Genomic DNA, 17419 nt, shown 5'->3' on the forward strand with positions numbered 1-17419 from the left:
AGTACGGCGAAAGAGAAGAGAAAAACACGTAGGAAGATGAACCCCGGTGTACTGTGAAACGACGGTTATTCACACATACATTCGGTCTCTACGTGGTCCCACGTAAACGTGGCTAAACGAATGTGTAAGTAGAAGTTACCAGAAGCGAGGGCAGCATCTCGACTGGCGAGAAGAGATCCTCGATAGTCGATGATCTCCTGGCAATCGCTGATGGCTCTTGACATCCTTTCTGCAACAGTAATGAAAGCAGCGAGCAGGAAAAAGAAGAGGCGGAGTAAGCGTGAAAAACCCTGTATCAGCGGAACAATCCTGCTCCCTCTTAGAGAAGCGTCAGACGTATACGTACAAACGAGGGAAATATAGCGGGGAAAAGACAAGATGTGGGTATCAATACAAAGAAGAAACACGCACGAGAGAGAAAGAGACAGGAAACACGAGAGAAGCCATGTAGCGGGAATACACATCGACGAGGGCAATCGTAAAACACCGAGACAGAGTGACTGATAGATTAAGTATGGACGCAAGCAACACTTGGATGAGGAACATGCTTACATATATATATATATATATATACGGACAAACTTACACCTCGTAACAGAGAGTGACGAGAGGGATTTCTGCATACAGGTAGACCTTAAGATATTGCTGAATGCCGACACAGCTACGCGACAATCTCCACAGATATACCTCATCCTTGGGCATTTTCCATGGAGGTAACACCGCGTGTGTGAAAGCCAATGATGGATTCTGCTGGACGGAGCTACACGTGAGGGGTGGCCGTCGACCCAGCAAACAGGCAAGATGAGCGGATGCGAAGAACTCACGAAAATCTCTCACTATACGTACACCTGTGACGACAGAGACTTGACCGGCAATGTCACCACCATGAGGAGGCGAGAGCTTGGAATCAGACTTGCAGCTCTGAACGTGGAGCTGCAGACTCCGCCTTCGACAATATTGGACTCCATATAGTGGCAAGCACGATCGATGGCAGAAAAAAAGGCAGCGTGTGTATTAATTGTATGTACATAACAAGACCAAGGCCAGAAAGCAAGGAAGGCCATGGAGGCAGAAGAGAAGGGAAGACGTGTCACTTGACTGCAGGTAAAGAGCGATGAGACGAGGAGACAAAAATAAGAAGAAGGGAGACCACCATCGTCACCATCAGCTTATAGATGGTCTCGCGCGCCCGGCCAACCAAGAGTCATCGGGAGAGGCACTTGAGTCGTCACGCATTCGAACCGTCTCTTCTCCCGACGGGTCAAAGAAAACGCTAATAAAAGAGGATACACATGCAGGGAGAGAATCAGAGTCTATCGTTTCCTTATTGGAGAAAATCCAGCTCTACCAGGTCGCCGCTGCGTTGTTGAGCTACGCTCGCAATGCGCAGTCAGCCTCGCCCCGGAGAACCAACGAAAGAAAAGCCCTGAAGTGAGGCCGATCCAGTCTTCGCAGGAAAACAACCTAGGCCAACCAGCAACAAGATATATGGGGAAAAGAACCGTGCCTGTTGAATAACGTCAGCGAGAACGATAGTCTTGAGGGCAAAGACGAAAGAATCACAACTGAAACCGGAGCGCCTTGTTCTACTGCGCGGGAGGAGGATCGGCAGCGCATGCGGCAGCAGCCTGGAATGTGTTTTTCCTTTTCTGTCTCACTTCGATGCAGGTATCTCCTAAGTCATAAATAGAGTCTCGAATAGACCCGTAAGCGAGGAAGGTATGGTTCAACGTTTGCATCCGTTTTATGCGCCAAGTAGACCCGGACGTACTTCATCGTCTGGCTATGTGCGCAGGCGTCGCTACCTAGCAATGCAAGCATAGAATCGAGCCACTCTAATGCAAGAGCTGTGTCAAGTGTGACAGAGAGCACTTTCCGGTACTGGATGCGCCAGTTTCCTTCGTCTATGTATCTCATTTCATGCTTCATGGAAGCAACGGTAGAGTAAGGCGACAGTGTCCAGGTTATGCAAGACTTCTTTTGCCTACCCCGCTTTTCAACCGCGAAACGTCGGTGGTGACATTCTGCCAGGTGAGTTTTGTAGATTCCGTCGCAACCGACTCAAGTGCCAGAGAATAACTGCTCTTCTCCATGCTTTCAGTATATACGAATAGGGGGCTGTGGAGCCCTTCATATGTGAGTCGCAGGAGTCCTTTCGGTCGGCGGGCAATGTCCCTCTTTCGCCCGCACTTTCCTACGAGCCACAAGTAAACGGGCACGCGTGTGAGAGATCGATTGCCGAACGTGTCGCCCGAACAAGACCGGGGACCCCTACAGAGTACAACTGCCCGCTCATGCGGACGCGGAGGGAGTCCGAGGTTTGACAGTTTGTACCGATCGATGCTGGATGAACGACTGACCGGGGGCAAGGGGAAAGAAAATAAAAGAGGCTAGTTTAGCTGCTGAAGAACGGTTGCACACTGTGTGAATTCGCATTTGGGTAGACAAAATACTCGGTAGGTGGTAAACAGTAGAGGAGATGTCTGACGGAAACGTTGACCGGCACCTAACCGCTTGACAAGTCCGCAAACAGCCACGAACCGACACTTCAGCATTTAGGGTTCTGGGGGTACTCCCATGTACGACCGAGTAGTTTTTCCTCTAAACTGATATAGTGCTGTTGTTTTATCAGTAGAAGACTCATCAGTGCTCTTGCGTTCCTGTCAGTTTTTCAGAAAGTAGGAAAGAGAGGACAGGAAGACACTGCACCGGCAAAAATACTTCACGGCAAAAATACTTCATGTCATGTGCCGGGGCACGGCTGACCGGGAACATTGCCGATTCCAGTTTCCGTCAGCTATTTGAACTGGTCCTCTTGCCAGTGTTTTCGCCGGTCACCCTTGTACCGGCACCGCCTGCCAAGAAACATGGCTAACTCCAACTCCCAGTAAGAGATGCGAACCCCTGGTGCCCGGTCAACATCCTTGGCAGAGCTCCTACACACTACAGCTCACTCTCTTGTAATTCTGCAACACAGATCACTACGGCGCTACCGTACGATTGACGTGAGGGCCCGAATACCTCTGGGGGGTCCGCGGCAGTATCAACGCGTAGCTACATCCGAACGGAGTAAATACCAGAGCAGTCGCCCGGTGTAGGGGTTCTGATGACGGGGATTTAGACAGCGACTTCGAGTCTGTTACATGTCCGGACTTTCATCAGCTTCTTAAAGAGATCCAAAACATATCCATACAGACTTGGTACCACCTTCATTCCCGCGGCACCGCCACCGGACTGGACGCTTCTGTCATCTGCTGATCCACTGGAAGTGACACTGAAACTCCTCCTCTTATGGAAGAAGTCGTATTATCTTACGCAAGAACTCGCTTTCAATAATCAAAGCACGGGTTCCCGGTCCCCAACACTCGGCGTGCAAGCCGTCTACGAACTAACAGGCAGTTTTCATTTGTCATCCCAACACCTCATGACACTGCACACACACTTCAGGTGCCCCTTGCGAGATTACTGGTTGCTCGTCGATGAGTATGCTCGTGTGACAAGGCAGACAACTACCGCGATGAAGATAAAACCTGAGAAGACGAGATCAGAAAACCTTCCTTGCCAAAGAAAATACATGGATACGTGACGAGAACCGGAGTTAGTCCGACCTCCACATCAGCCCAGTCGCACCGCACTATGTGGACCAGTCAAAAACAAATTCACGAATTAACAAAAACACACTCGGCTTTTCCCTGTCTGTTCCTTCAAGGTGTTCCCGGAAAACGGCTACAAAGTGTCGTTTCTTCATAGCCTACAGAACGGAAGACGGACAAGGCGCGACTCCTCATCCCATGAGAGACTGTCTTGGAAATACTCCGTTGATTTCTACTCTTGGGGTGCCCCACCTTCCTGAAAAATGATCCGAGCAGCTGGCGAGTTCGGGGGCTCAGTGTCTGCATGCGTGGTGCTCGTATCTAGCTTATCACCGATGTCGTCTTCGTTCTCGAGTTTTCTCTCACCGACCACAGATGACTGCGGCACTCCGGCTCCTACTGCCTCCTCTTCCTCAACGCCGGCTGTCCGTTTCTCGTCGCTAGACAATATTCCTCCATCACCGTACCTGGCGGCAAACTCCGCACTTGCCTTTTGTTTTGCCAGTGCTGCCGACTGCATATTCAACACCCCAAGTCGGCTGTAGAATCCAACCCACGCCCATCCTGGTAGACCTCCGACAGCTGGCTGATAAGTATAGATCTGAACAGCTCCAAAGCGACTGAACTGTCTTTGAATCTGTGCCTGAAACAACCTGGTGGACAGGATGCATAGGCTCTTGTGCTGAAATTAACTCACATTTCAAAGGGGCGGGCGGGAGAACTGGCAAGAACACTCGACCATTTCCATCAGGAAACCCTGCGCTGATACCGCTTCACGACCTGCGAATCACGTGGTGCGCTCCTCACCCCACTCTTCGGGCAACAGCGAAGCGTTCTACATTCCCACTGGTACCCCTACCGCCTGAAGAACATCCTACAGACAATTCCATCAAAGACTGAGCAAACCTCCGCAGTTCACCTATCGGTCAGATGAAACTTCCTGGCAAACGCAATAATTCTTCCCGAAACACTTCTCCTTCCCCTCTGCACACGTGAACATCCAGGGAACCAAAGGCCACTCGGGGGTCACACTCCATGCAACGAATTACATACCTCTGTAACTCCTGGGGCGATATTCATAAGAAAACACCGTGTGTACGGATCAGTGTATTTGAGGCCAGAGCTGGCGTAAACTACTTGAGCACTCTTCGCCTCCATCTTCGATTCTTCTAGGCGGATGCTGCATAAAAAGCCAGGAGAGACCCCAGTGGCGGCATACAGTACTCGAGAAAGGTTGCTCGATACACGCAAATAATAATAACAACGTCAAAATTGATTTGAAAAGCTATTGTTCTGGGAGAGTTTTCCAGACAATAACTGAAAGTAACCCCCCCGTTGGTTCTCCGGGGAGGAGACGCGGGTCACACCGGCGCGGTGACCGGTCATTTTTGACACCGCACGGCTAGTTGCTGGATACGGGGGGGCAACCGCAGCGTCGCCGAGGTGCTTCCCAGCTTTGTCTGGGGCGCGTAACCCTCGCCCCCCGAGCTATGCTTGGCTTGTTGCGACGGTCCCGAGGATAAATGATGTCACACGGGGCAACTGCTCAGCTGCCCGCGTGGCACACGGGTCCCACCGAGGAACGCTGACAAATAGCGACCGAGATCGACCGTCCCTGGCGCAAGTACGGGCGCGGGGACCCCCGCAGTCTTTCTCGGACGTGATTGGAAAGAAGTGGTCGGGTCTCTTTTTGACCGGCTGGTCAGCGGCTTCAGCGCCAGAGGAGCAGCAGTGCGACTGGGGCAAGGCTTGCTCATTCACAACTCTAAACCTTTGGAACGCCGGTCCCGCGACCCGTAGTCTTCTAACGGGAGACGGTAGTGCACCCTGGCACTAGGCAGAGTATCTGCCTATACCGCTGGTTCAGCACCCCCCGAAAACTGGGGAAGTATTTCGTAAGCACCTTGCCGCGCAGGTTCAGAGTTGGTGCCTGTCCCGTTCGCCGCACGAAGGCGATATGTGTTGACCACCGTACCTCTCACTGCTTGTGGGTGTATACCCGGGAACCAAGTGTTTCTTCACGCTGTCGTTGCACCACAGCACCTGCGCGATCGCTGGCAAGCTGCGTGCATCAACACGTTGTTTGCTAGAGGCAGCTTGTTCTTTTAGCATCGGTGTGCAACTACACACAGCTCTTTGGTGGCGCTTTTGTACGCACATCAAGAAGATACGTCCGTGGCACAATGAGGGCGGTCACCCTATTGGTTTCAACCCACCGCCAGCGCCGTCGTGTGTGTGAGTGTGCGCGAGTTTCCGCGTCCCACAGATGGTTTGGAGTATTTCAAGCAGCTCCGCAGTGTGCCGCCGAAGTCTGACGCATCCTTTTGTTGGAACGTTTTGATGATCCATAAGCAACACGGAACGAGTACGCGGGATCGCCGGTTCGGCCGCAGATAGCGCGGGCGACCCAATGCCACAGTCTTATTTATCCTCGGTAACATCAGTGCCCCCTCCGTAACAACAACAATGTCTCTTCCCGTAGCTTTTGAAGAAGAGAAAGAAGAGAATCATCTTACAGAACCACTGAGGAGGACAAGAAAAAACACCCCACAATTCCGTATTCCGCTGGGCAAGGGGGACAAGGGCCGAAAGCTAAAACGGATGCATGCCTGAACCATCATCAACGCATTCAGGCAGCAATGCTGCCATCAGCCGGCAGGGTGGATTTTCGAATTCTTGATCCTCCTCGCACAATCTCTCGGAAACGACGCTGCGTCATAGAGAGTTCTGCGAGGGAGTGAACGCGTTCACTCCATAACTGCGAAGAAAGTGCCCGACAACATCTGCATCGTACATCAACACTCTAGTGGTACGAGTTCATTCCGGGCTGACTGAAACGTCCTCGGATGCACAAAACTGCACGTAGTACATACAGTATTGGTTCATTCTTGCGAAAAAGCGAAAGATAGCCTGACGCACTCAACGCACTCTTACTGGGACTCAACGGCTCTCCACGCGTTGAAATCTGTATTAAAAAAAAATGCATCACAGTACTACCTTGCACGGTACGATGATTCTCAGACCTCTCCGACGCTATCCCATCATGCGGGTTACTGCGGAAGGCGCACAATAAAAGCAGCACAGAGCCACCCGAAAGAAGCAGGTAGAGAAACGGCCTGTCGTATCTTGTAGTCCCTTACGAAAGACAAGAAAGAGAACAGACACTTTCACTATTCCGCAAGCTCCCTTCATAGAACCGCCGCAGGAGTTCCTGGCATGCTTCTTCACTTTGATCTTCTTCGCAAACGCGCTTGGGACCTTCAGGCAATAACGGAGCTGCCTGTTGACGAAAGGTGGTGAGAAGGTTTGAATCCAAAGTTCCTGCGAGTCACCTGCAGTCCTTCCTTCTTGAGAACGACGTTGCAAGAATGCGAAAGTACACCAACGCCGTCTTCGCTGTGGTCTCCTGGCCCTCTTTCCCACTCCATTCGTCCTTTTTCAACGGCACACCGGTGATACAGAAGAAGCGACGTACACGCCACGTTCGTGACATAGAGAAAAAGACAATCAGCTCTACTTTCCTAGTACCTTCTCTTCTGCCCTCGGCCTATTCGTCCCTCCTGTATCCTGTTTGCTCCTCTTGTTCGCGCCCCAAAATGAACCCCCCTGCCAGAACGTATGGCGGCTCGACTGAAGTACGTTCTTTTTTGCAAAAAAAACGCTGCGTTCAACTGACTGAAGCACTCCTGTGCAACACGGCTCGCACCCGTCCTGCTGGTGGACCGTTTCTCCCATGCTACTGCTCCTATCTGAGTTATCACCCGGAGGGAGGAAAACTATATCAGCGATAGTACAGGTGCCATCACTATATCACCTCTTAAGAATCTGACGCAGCAGTGGAACCAGCCGAAGCTCCATCAAAGTGATCTCTCTCACTTTTGATCATCGAGACTATTCTCCTGCCTTTTTCTGCGTGAGGTCGGAAGACGGAGTTTCTCATCTCCCCCTTTTCTCCCTCGGGCGAGGAGGGAGACGTGGAAAACGAATATGACTGACATCCATTCAGAAACGACCCGGTGGTAGCGGTGTAACTCTCCGAAGGGGGGGAACAGGTGGTACCTGCTTCCTTCACTAGTGGCATACTGGACTTTTCGTCGCCAAGCACGGGATGCAGTCTGCCGTCCCCCCATTTACTGTGCATAGACGGGAGGGCATCCTTTTCTTCTTTACTTTCACTGAGAGTTTCTGCAGTGGTGCTCTCAACAGATGCGTCCTCTTCTACCCCCCCTACAGGTGTTCCATTCTCACTTCTTTCACAGGCTTCGGAAGTCAAAACTATTGCTGGTAGGGAACTTGTAGTGGACTCAAGACTATTGGTACAGTGTCCTTGCAACTGTTGCCCCCAGTCGCTCCCGTCTCTCAGTTTCGTGTTACGAGGAGACAAAGAACTTCCTTCTCCTGAGTTCACGCGACTACTCCCTCCCCCCGCCCTACCTGGTGTTTCGACCTTGTTTTCTTCCTCCCCGACATCATTCCCACTCCTTGCCACACCTACAGAAGACAGGGGCGAACAAACCTGCTTAGTACACGGAGAATTGCCTTCACTAGTCACCGCCGCACCAGAGTTGTTACTGATTTTATCACTACAGCGTGCGCTATTGTGCTTTCTCTCACAATACGAAGAAGACGATTCAACAGAGCTGCTATTCTCAAACTGTTCCTCCCCCCGCCCAGTTACATCAGGTATACTGCGCGAGTCTCCCCCACTCCCACTACTCCCCCAGAAGTAACCGCCTCCTCCTCCTCCTGTACCTCTATCGGAGCTTCCAACAATAACAGCTAGACAGTCCGACAGTCCAGCACTAGGAGCTCCAGCGGGGACAGCACTTCCTCCTGTGGTGCAATCAAGTCCAAGAAACGACGGATGAATATGTCCGCTTGAAATGCTCGCAGCATTGACTAGTGAAGCTGCTGGGTCATCCAGGATGCTCGGGCTCCGCGGACTCAAATTTTTCTGCAAACTCTCTAAACGACAGGGCGAAGAAGGAAAACCATCAAGAGAGCTCATCGTAGGTAGACGCTGGGAACTGAAACGCAATCTGCCATATGCAGAGTGATGGTGATGAGGTATCTCTTGCTCTTCTTCGCCTTCTCCCACGGTAGGTTCTCCCAGACTACACGAACGGGCTTGCAACAGGAGCGGATTACGATACAGTAACCGATGCTGCTGCTGACCGCCACCTCCGACCACCGCTTTAGCACCACTTCGGCCACCCATAACCGCACCCCCTCCTCCCGTGCCCACGAGAGAGGTGGAGGGTTTCGATGATACACCTGTTCCTGCGGGAGATCGTCCACGGCGATCATCAAGTGCAATTTGGTGGTATCCCAAAGCACCCATCACCCCACCTGACCTTCGTATCTGCCGTCGTCCTCCTGCGTTTGCTCTGCTCGTAGCCGTACCTGAAAGGAGGCCCTCTGACACCGACAAAGCGCTGGCTGTGAGGTCCTCGTTGTCTATCCCTGCTGTTCTGAAGGCCATGAGATGTGATTCGCAGTGCAACGATGGTGCTCTCACTACCGCGTAGGGCGGCGGCGACGAGAATCGATGCTGATATCTATTCGAGGTGGTACCTCCACACGCCGTAAGTCCCGGGTTCGCCAACCGACTGCTGGGGCTACTGTGATCAGAAAACCCCACCAGTAGATCGCTATCATCTCCTCCTCCCCCTGCATCTGATAAAAGCCTTGAAATGTTGTAGGAAGAAGCAGCCGAGCACTGACTTTCGGACATCACTAAACTACCAGATTTCGTTCCCCCTCCTCCGGTCTGTGAATGGGAAGCAGAGTCATGTGGCTCGTACGGAGAGAGACGGTACAGATGATGATCGTTCAACAGGCCGCTTCCATTCCTGAACACTTCTAGAATTCGACCCGCCTCTTCTGACGGAGAACAGAATGACGGGCCTGCATGCTCAAACGCTGACTTCCACTGTCTGCACAATGAGCGTACACAGAAGCAAACACAAAAAGCTGCAGACTTCGACAGGACTGCAGGCCTATCACACAGCCACACGCACTCAGGGACCATGGAGCGAGGCGCGTGCGCACTTGCCGGCGACCACTGACGGCGCCGCTTCTCTCTCTCCGTGTGGATCCGTCCGTCCCTAAGGTCCTAGCGCAACGTAGTGGGCACTCCAGGAGAAAGGTATCGGAAAAAAGCTCGGTGGGACTCGCATCCTGGCGCGAAGAGGCGCTCATCCTTTTCGCATCTTCACTGACTGACAATCAATGGGTGTGGAGCCCAAAAACGCCTCCACGAAAGGAGTCGGTAGTCGGCTAAAATGTGCGGGTACAGCGAGGACATGTGTACGCACATACTCACATTTTTGAAACTGCGGACCTATGTGTATGTTTCTTCACATCAGCCCTCTTCCGCCGTACACGTACGGATACCGGACTTCCGTCCACCTTAGCGGGGAAGCGATGGCTGTGTACTGAGCTGCACTATATATCCACACATTTGAATACTTATAGCGAGGGCATGTGCAGCTGGAGGTATCAGGAATGTGTCCATTCCTAGTTGCCGAAGGAAACGCTACAAAGAAGAGAACTTCTTACCTCAGTTGTGCGGCGGTCCGACAGTCAATGACAGCCCGCAGGACGTCATTGTAGGACGACCCAAGATAGGGCCTCAGTTCTTGCAATCGAGATAGATAACGTGTCTTCAGAGCTGCGACAAACGCCGTACACACCAGGAATGGCTTGTATCAGCTCCACATTGCAAATCGGCCTTCCCTAGGAAAGACTGAGATGCAGAACCTAATGCACAAATCTGTCCAAGCGTAATCAGAAGCATGCCGAGAGACCAGTAGAACCACGAAAGCAAGCACGAGCACTCAGCTCTAGCACCCACGCGCAAACCGCGACGTAGGGCTACAGTGAAGTATGTGACAGAGACATAGACACGCAGGCTAAACCATAAGGAACACATCTAAATGCTTAGACCTGACGTACAGCCTTTCTATATGCCCGGCTACATGTTTCAGATATGATCTAGAAATCTTTCTTCATCTAAGCCGTACCCGGGTACCGAGGGCGCCCCTACAAACATGACTACCTTTGTACATTTACGCCCGTAAGCACGTGAATAAGCGGAACGTATGTTATTACCATGGAAGCCTTTAGAAGTCCCGCCATCGCCCCCACGTCGTGCCTCTCCATCTTGTTGAGATGAAAGCTCATGGACTTCAGCCGTAAGCCTCGACAATTCCATCTGCATTGTCCGTACTAATTCCTCCAGCCTTTCCTTTTCATCTTTGCCTTTTCGGCCTCTACCATCATGGTGACTGCTGCCGTGTTTCTCAGTCGTTATGCCCTCTTCCTTATTATTAACGAAATCTGCTCCATCCGAATACCGAGGCGTCTCACAAGTCATGAAACAGGCGCCCGCCGTAGATCTGAAGTCATCACCGTGTAGCCCGGCTTTCTTCTTGCCTGCCGCTTCATCGCAGGTCTTCGTGGAACTGGTGCCGCTGGTACTACTGTCTCCGACTTCTCCCGTCATACCATCCATACAAGAGTCACTCGACATACCTTCTGAATGAGCGCTACTCCCACTACAGCTATCTTTCGTGCATGCACTCGTACTGATGACACTCATGTCGCTTGATCCTCTCCCTCGGATTCGACGTCTTTCTCCTCTTTCTTCCCCGTCACAGTACTCAACGCCAACACCTGGAGCGTCACTGTTTCTCAGTAACGAATGATCATCGTCACTACTCCGACTGCCGCTGTGTCTCTCTCCACCACGGCCATTCCTTCCTCCTCTCCAGAGGTCGTCTTCTCTATCGGTAGCGTGTTTACGAAGCAAGGCCATGCTGGGTAAGCCATCAGCAGCTCGTCCCTGCTTGGTCTGTTGGCCTCCCTTTGCCCTCGACGGATCCAGTTCAGAAGATTTGAACATACCATGACTCAGGGGGGCAATACGTGCGACTGCTAGACAGTCGAGTAAAGATTCCCGTTCAATACAAATTGAGTGTCTCTCTCCTGTTGCATTCCGTACCAGGTCAACAACTAGCTGACCCGCGCCTGCATGCAACCACACACTCTGCATAGCATGCCAGTGCTGACTAACTGTTACGCAGTATTGAAAAGAGGGAGTATCGCCCTACCCATACAAGCTCATGAAACACATACTTCACAGAAGAATAAAACCATCCATGAAGGGTCCATGACAGGGGTGGTTTTCTCTTGTAGTGAGCGCCTACACACACAGTCTCACATCCTGCTATTCCGGCACGTAGGAACACGGTTCTCTCATCTTAAGACTATGAACTGTTCACGCGCATGTGGCTTCAGCCGCTTCATCCCGGGCTCTCGCGCCCCAACGGGTTTGAGATACTCGCCTGTGCAGCACAAAATCAGTCGTACTATGTGTCGATTCAAACGGCGGGAAGCCGGCGCGGCACAGATCGACTGCCGTGGCGCGGTGGCCAAGGGACTTCCTGCATACCTATACGTTTCCGCGAGTGCACGACAGCTGATGAGTCACAGCCCACTGGTTACCGGAGGAAATCATAGAGTGTCTCCCTGACAGTCCAGCATTCATCACTGGCCGCCACAGTCCTCCCTCCGAAAAACTTCAGCAAAGAAAGGCATTCCCCTGCCAGACGAAAATGCCTCAAACCGCATCCTCACGCCCGCGCTTACACAGTGATACACGTACATGTGGATGGAGAAAGAGAAGTCGATACGGCTGAGGAACTTCATACTTGCGCAAAGAGGTATATGAAGCCACACAAGAGCTGAAACGAGAAACAACAGGATTTAGTACAATGCTTACAACTAACCAACTGCTGCAACAATCGCGGTATTTGAAAAAATCCATACATCCTCGAGTCGCCATGCCTACCTTGAGCATAGACGTGATCGACTTTGAACGAAGGGATTTGACAGGTTCCTGAGCCATTCTTTTCCTTGTCAGTCTCGCTGAGCCCCATACCTTCGTTTGAGTTATCCTGCAGCAGGTGTACCACAACTCCACATCAGCTGCCTCTATGTACTGAGGTTCGCAGATTTCGCATATCCTGGCATGCAGTCATATGTGCACCGAGAGCCATACACATGATCTTTTGGAAAGGAACCACAACGAGGGAAATCCGTGGTGGTCCTCTGTAGAGTGACGCTGATGGAGGAAAAATACCATATCCCCCTGCATGCAGAAACGGCTTACACGTCTAGCCAAGAAAGCGCGCATGCATCGACGCATCAGCGGTTTTATGTAAACTTTCTGGACTTGGGCCGAATGTGTGGAGCACAACGTAGCCCATCGCATGAGAATACTAACGGATTTTGACATATGAAGCCACTTGATGCTGATAATAGACGGGTCGTCAGACTAACAATAAAACGGCCAGACCTCACGAAAACGCTGGAAAAGAGGCCGGAACAAGAATAAGCCTGACACAGATACAAACAGCGTCAGGCCGCATGCCAATAGAGCCGTATACACACATATAGACACACCTATGAAACCGGTGTGAAGCACCGGCCCATGCGTAAAAACCAATGTGTGGTAGCGAAATTTCTTAACCTATATCACTGTTTACCCATCCCGAAGAAAGCTTACCGGATACACCAAAGGAGAGGGCGATGGCTCATTGACAGGACCGAAGACAGAGGACCAAGAAGACTTCGACCGGTTTGCCGATAAGTTGTTCTGCTCTCCTCTTTGGCTGTGACCTCCTACCATATCCGAACTCCACCGTGGTAGAGTCGCCGATGAATTCCCAGTAGAGGTATCTTCATTTCTGTTCCCTTCAGTTTTGACTCTCCTTTGATTTATGGAAGGCGACCCCTTGTACATCTCGGCCCCCGTAAGATCTTCGCCTGCTCCTTCGAGTGAGACTACAGAGGCGCTAGCATTACAGGGGTTACTACTACAGCCCCCCATGCCACGTAGGACTACATCCGGTACCTGATGTAGGCTTTTGTGATCACTACTATCGCTGCTATTAGGATAGAGCTCTGCGTCACATTTGAAATCACCGCTCCTAGTTGACGCAAGCTGCGTTTCTCTCTCCCCTGGGCCCCCTACCCCTCCGCTCTTCTTCAGCGTTGCGCTCCGCGCGGTCGCCGTGCCTTTCTTCTTACTACATGAACTTCGTTTGCGGGGTGGAGCATTGGGACCATTCGAGAACGTAGTGGTTTTCTCTTTCAATGGAAGGCTAGACGGTGACGGGTTTGACCCTCCGCCTACCCCTGTCCCCCCTGTTTCAGCGACAGCAACACGTCGATGGACAAGCGCGGATGACGGAGAACATGACACGGATGAAGGATCATTCCCCTGCTGAGAACCAGCTCCACATTCATGGAAGTGGAGAGGGTGATTACCTCCTGCTAACCCGTTATTCTGAGATGGCGGCAGAGTTGTCGATGGACCTGATGGTTTCTGTTGAAGAGATGAAGGAGAACACGGCAGACACTGTGAGGACAAGGACTCGCCTACATCGCCCTGGAGAGGATGTCCTCCATGAGGACACTGTCCCGCCGTCCCTCTACTGTCATCTCCGTAGAATCCAGGCGATGACGATGGAGGTCCATCATTCATCGGGGAGGAATGGAGAGAAGACTGCTGAGTACAAGGGGGGGGGGGAGATGAACTGTGATGGCTATGATACACAGGACAAAGATTATCATCTCCATATTGGTATGGTGCTGGGGGCGGCGGTGCGCCTGATTCCTGTTCTCCGGTAGGAGGATATATGCCAAGCCCGCCACTGCGGGAGCTTCCGTCCACCAAGGGGGGTGGCACGCAGACCTCATTCGTGCCCGTAGTCGTTTCGTTGTAGGACCTACTAAAACCATGAGGAGCAGGCGGGACCGATGATGACGGGTAAGACATCCCCTGTTGTTCACAGTTCCGTAGCAGCGGGTTCGAGGCAGAGGGAGAAGCAGATACCGGATGGTGCTGATTTGCGTAAGAGGACGTATGGCTACTAGGGGCACCATTGGAACTTTTCGTGCCAACAGGACTAGCAAAGTGAGCTGAACCCTCACTGAGACTCTCAAGAGAAAGAGGAGGGTGCGAAGACGATAAAGGAGAAGATGAAAAGGGTGTCATCGACTGGAGTTGATTTTCGGAACACTGCTGATGACTATTCTCCGGCACCGACGAAGAAAAAGCTGCGGGGGCTATCACCACGTCCGTGCAATCATGAGTTAGCTCATTAGAGAGTGCATGACGCGGATCAGTGGAATGATTCTCCATCTTCACGTCATAAGGAGACGACGGTGAACAAGGGAAAGAGGTGTAACCCCCTTCCCTCCCACTGCTATCCCTCCTCCCTCCTCCTCCGTCTCCAAAATCAGTGAGTCCTGAGCATGACGATGGTCCTGTTCCATACTGGTTAGGGGCTACAATATTATGACCATGGCTAGTACTGGTGACGACCGTGGTACTTCCGGCGCCTACCGCCGATATCGTCAGATCTTTGAACGTTGAATAAGACTCCGTGGCAGTGTGATGATGTCGATTACCATGAGAAGAAGCGAGTGCCTGTTTAGTGGTTTTTCCGTTTGTGTCGTCGGGAGATTCAAGAGGGTATGGTGAAGAGGACACAGACGGACAATGGCAACAACAGTCAGCCTGCTTGGCGGCAAGGCGTGGCATTGTTTGATTCGATGCCATACAGGCCTGTGGTGGGCATCCAGGACGAGGGGACCGTTCTGGATGCGACGGCGATGATGTATGAAAAGCAGCAGGACAAGACGACGACGACGACATTACTATGGTCTGATTGATGTGAATGCCATCATGAGAACAGTAAGAGGAGGATATGGGCTGCTTCTCCTCGTTGCTTTGACCGTGGTCAGAATACCCTGGTGATGGCGTACTAAGAGAGGAAGCAGCCGCATTCGTAGTGGGTGTGCCATCATCACAATACATGCTCCTTTGTTCTCCATTGGCGGCTCTCTTGTTATTGGGGGTACAGATCCTATCAGGACTGTTAGCGATCACTCCCCCTTCCACTCCCCTTTCCATACTCCTAATCGTATAATCGTTATTTATATGACTGCGCATACACCCGCTTCCCCACTCCCGAGGTTCAGAGTTCTTCACCAGCAATGAGCCCGAGGTGCGAGACATCTCCTCCATTACGGGACCTTCAGGCCCTCCTCTTCGCCCCTCTGTCTTCACTTGAACAGACTGACTATGGTATTGCGGGTGTTCTGATGCTCCTGGTGATGCAGAGACACTGTCTCCGTTCGATGGACAATGTTGTTGGAGACTCGAAGAATACGTCGAAGAGCAAGGTGTCGAAACCCCAATGTTAATAGTCAAGTGGTTACCATAATGAGCCGATGAGAAACAGGCACCGCCCGTATTCCCTGTCCCTCTACCATGTCCGACTTCTCTTTCCCCCCCACTCCCATCACATGGAATAACCCTCTCTCCATTTTGAGAGTGAAGGGTTTCCAAGCATTGAGGGGACGGAGACGCCCCCATCATACACATGAAAGAGCCCTGTTCTCCACATCTTCCCGAGATCGGTGTGCGCACGGATGTTGTAGGTGTCGATGCAGCAGTTTCGTCGGTGCGTTGTACCCCCAATAAGAAACTGCTGCACCCGTCCGCCCCTCCTCCATTCTCTCCTCTTCCGTGAAAACTCCTGCAGTGGTAGTCTTCTGGGGACTCGTTTTTCTTAGCACATGCAGCGAGACCTAGGAAAGAGGAGGATGACGACGACGACGACATATCACCATTATTCACATGCCGTCCATGCAACACCCCAGTAGTTTTGAACGATTCAGACGAGCATCGTGGGAGTGTCCTAATCTCATGGCACTCAGCCATATCAAATCGATTGACAAGATGAACATTCTTTTCCTCCCCTCTTCCCGCGCTCCAACCCACGGCCTCACTGTTGCGTTTCGCATCCCCGACTTCATCCAGGAGTAAGGACGATGACAAATGGTGACCTGCCGTATCTGACGATGCTCTGTACGGGTTTGGCTGCCCGTTATCCACCCCGTCCCCTTGACCCCTCCAAGAGAGGGAATGGTGGGGGTCTTCTACGCCCCCGCCATGAAGGCACGATCCGCCGTCAGCCGGATGATTCGTTTCCAAGCTCGCGGAACACGCAAACAAAGAAAAGGGTCCGTTGGGAGATCCATCAACACCTGTCGTTGAATTCAAATGAGACGAGGATGACGCATAAGCGAAAGGCCGGACAAAAGAACCCGAAAGCAGTCTCGCTGAATTCTCTGCCACAGCCCCATCAATCAATTCGGACTCTTCTACCCCTAGGGGCAGCTGGTCGATAAGCTGTGCAAAAGCATGAATCTGACGGGTCGACATAGTGAGTGAGGGCCTAGGCAACCTGAAGGGGAAAGGTGAGGAAGAATGCGGCGGGGGGGGGGAGGAGGGCAGGTGAGGAGACCGTCACGAACAAGGCGGGGGACCGAAGAAAAAAGCCAACAACAAACGAAATGAAGATAAGTACCACGGACAAACTACCTGCTCGAGCGCGAGACAGAGACCAGTTAACACAGAAAACCAGGAAAGATATCTTCCTTATCGGCGTGCTGCCCCCTGAAGAAAAACAACCCAGCAACCTCCCGCCATGGCTCGTTATCATTTGAGAAGTTCAGACCGATACCGACCACACGCAGCACAAGGACACTAAGCGGGAGCCACACCAATCAAATCTTGATCGGGCAGCGTTGGTGGCGAGCGTCGTTGAGGGAGAGAAATGGGACTCATTTTGTGGTGGCGCATTTCTCTGATCTGCTTCAGAATCAGAGGCTGACTACATCGGCATCCTAGTTCTAGGACATGTGGACAACCGGGGGAAGTCGAAGGCGGGAACTGAGGTGCGGAA

General features: G+C 52.0%; 3 protein-coding genes across 3 annotated transcripts; all 3 read right to left on the reverse strand.

Moving 5' to 3' along the window:
* Positions 1–194: 194 nt before the first annotated feature.
* CSUI_008038 (uncharacterized protein) lies at positions 195–1560 on the reverse strand. Its single transcript, XM_068068177.1, has 2 exons — positions 587–1560; positions 195–229 (listed from the first exon to the last, which is right to left on the reverse strand). The coding sequence occupies exon 1, from the start codon at positions 1062–1064 to the stop codon at positions 837–839; it is 228 nt and encodes a 75-aa protein (XP_067919845.1). The 5' UTR covers positions 1065–1560; the 3' UTR covers positions 195–229; positions 587–836.
* A 1674-nt stretch (positions 1561–3234) lies between these two features.
* Positions 3235–5556, reverse strand: CSUI_008039 (rna binding). The gene is made up of 2 exons (XM_068068178.1): positions 4647–5556; positions 3235–4236 (listed from the first exon to the last, which is right to left on the reverse strand). Exons 1-2 carry the CDS (start codon positions 4749–4751, stop codon positions 3826–3828), a joined length of 516 nt encoding a protein of 171 aa, XP_067919846.1. The 5' UTR covers positions 4752–5556; the 3' UTR covers positions 3235–3825.
* Positions 5557–5858: 302 nt separating this feature from the next.
* CSUI_008040 (uncharacterized protein) lies at positions 5859–17419 on the reverse strand. Its single transcript, XM_068068179.1, has 5 exons — positions 13165–17419; positions 12448–12553; positions 10707–11624; positions 10155–10266; positions 5859–9529 (listed from the first exon to the last, which is right to left on the reverse strand). The coding sequence occupies exons 1-5, from the start codon at positions 16894–16896 to the stop codon at positions 7411–7413; spliced, it is 6987 nt and encodes a 2328-aa protein (XP_067919847.1). The 5' UTR covers positions 16897–17419; the 3' UTR covers positions 5859–7410.

Source organism: Cystoisospora suis (assembly GCF_002600585.1).
Source record: "Cystoisospora suis strain Wien I chromosome Unknown contig_4388, whole genome shotgun sequence".
Lineage (NCBI taxonomy): Eukaryota > Apicomplexa > Conoidasida > Eucoccidiorida > Sarcocystidae > Cystoisospora > Cystoisospora suis.

What these genes read in the sequence shown, in the direction of transcription:
- CSUI_008039 (XM_068068178.1), bottom strand. Translation starts at nt 4,751, where the DNA reads ATGGAGGCGAAGAGTGCTCAAGTAGTTTACGCCAGCTCTGGCCTCAAA. An exon ending in TCGCCCCAGGAGTTACAGAG is followed by an intron (nt 4,237 to 4,646) that starts GTATGTAATTCG and finishes AGGTTGTTTCAG; the next exon opens with GCACAGATTCAAAGACAGTT.
- CSUI_008038 (XM_068068177.1), bottom strand. Translation starts at nt 1,064, where the DNA reads ATGGCCTTCCTTGCTTTCTGGCCTTGGTCTTGTTATGTACATACAATT.
- CSUI_008040 (XM_068068179.1), bottom strand. Translation starts at nt 16,896, where the DNA reads ATGTCGACCCGTCAGATTCATGCTTTTGCACAGCTTATCGACCAGCTG. An exon ending in GACTTCTAAAGGCTTCCATG is followed by an intron (nt 10,267 to 10,706) that starts GTAATAACATAC and finishes CGTTTGTCGCAG; the next exon opens with CTCTGAAGACACGTTATCTA. An exon ending in CGGACCGCCGCACAACTGAG is followed by an intron (nt 9,530 to 10,154) that starts GTAAGAAGTTCT and finishes CTCATTGTGCAG; the next exon opens with ACAGTGGAAGTCAGCGTTTG.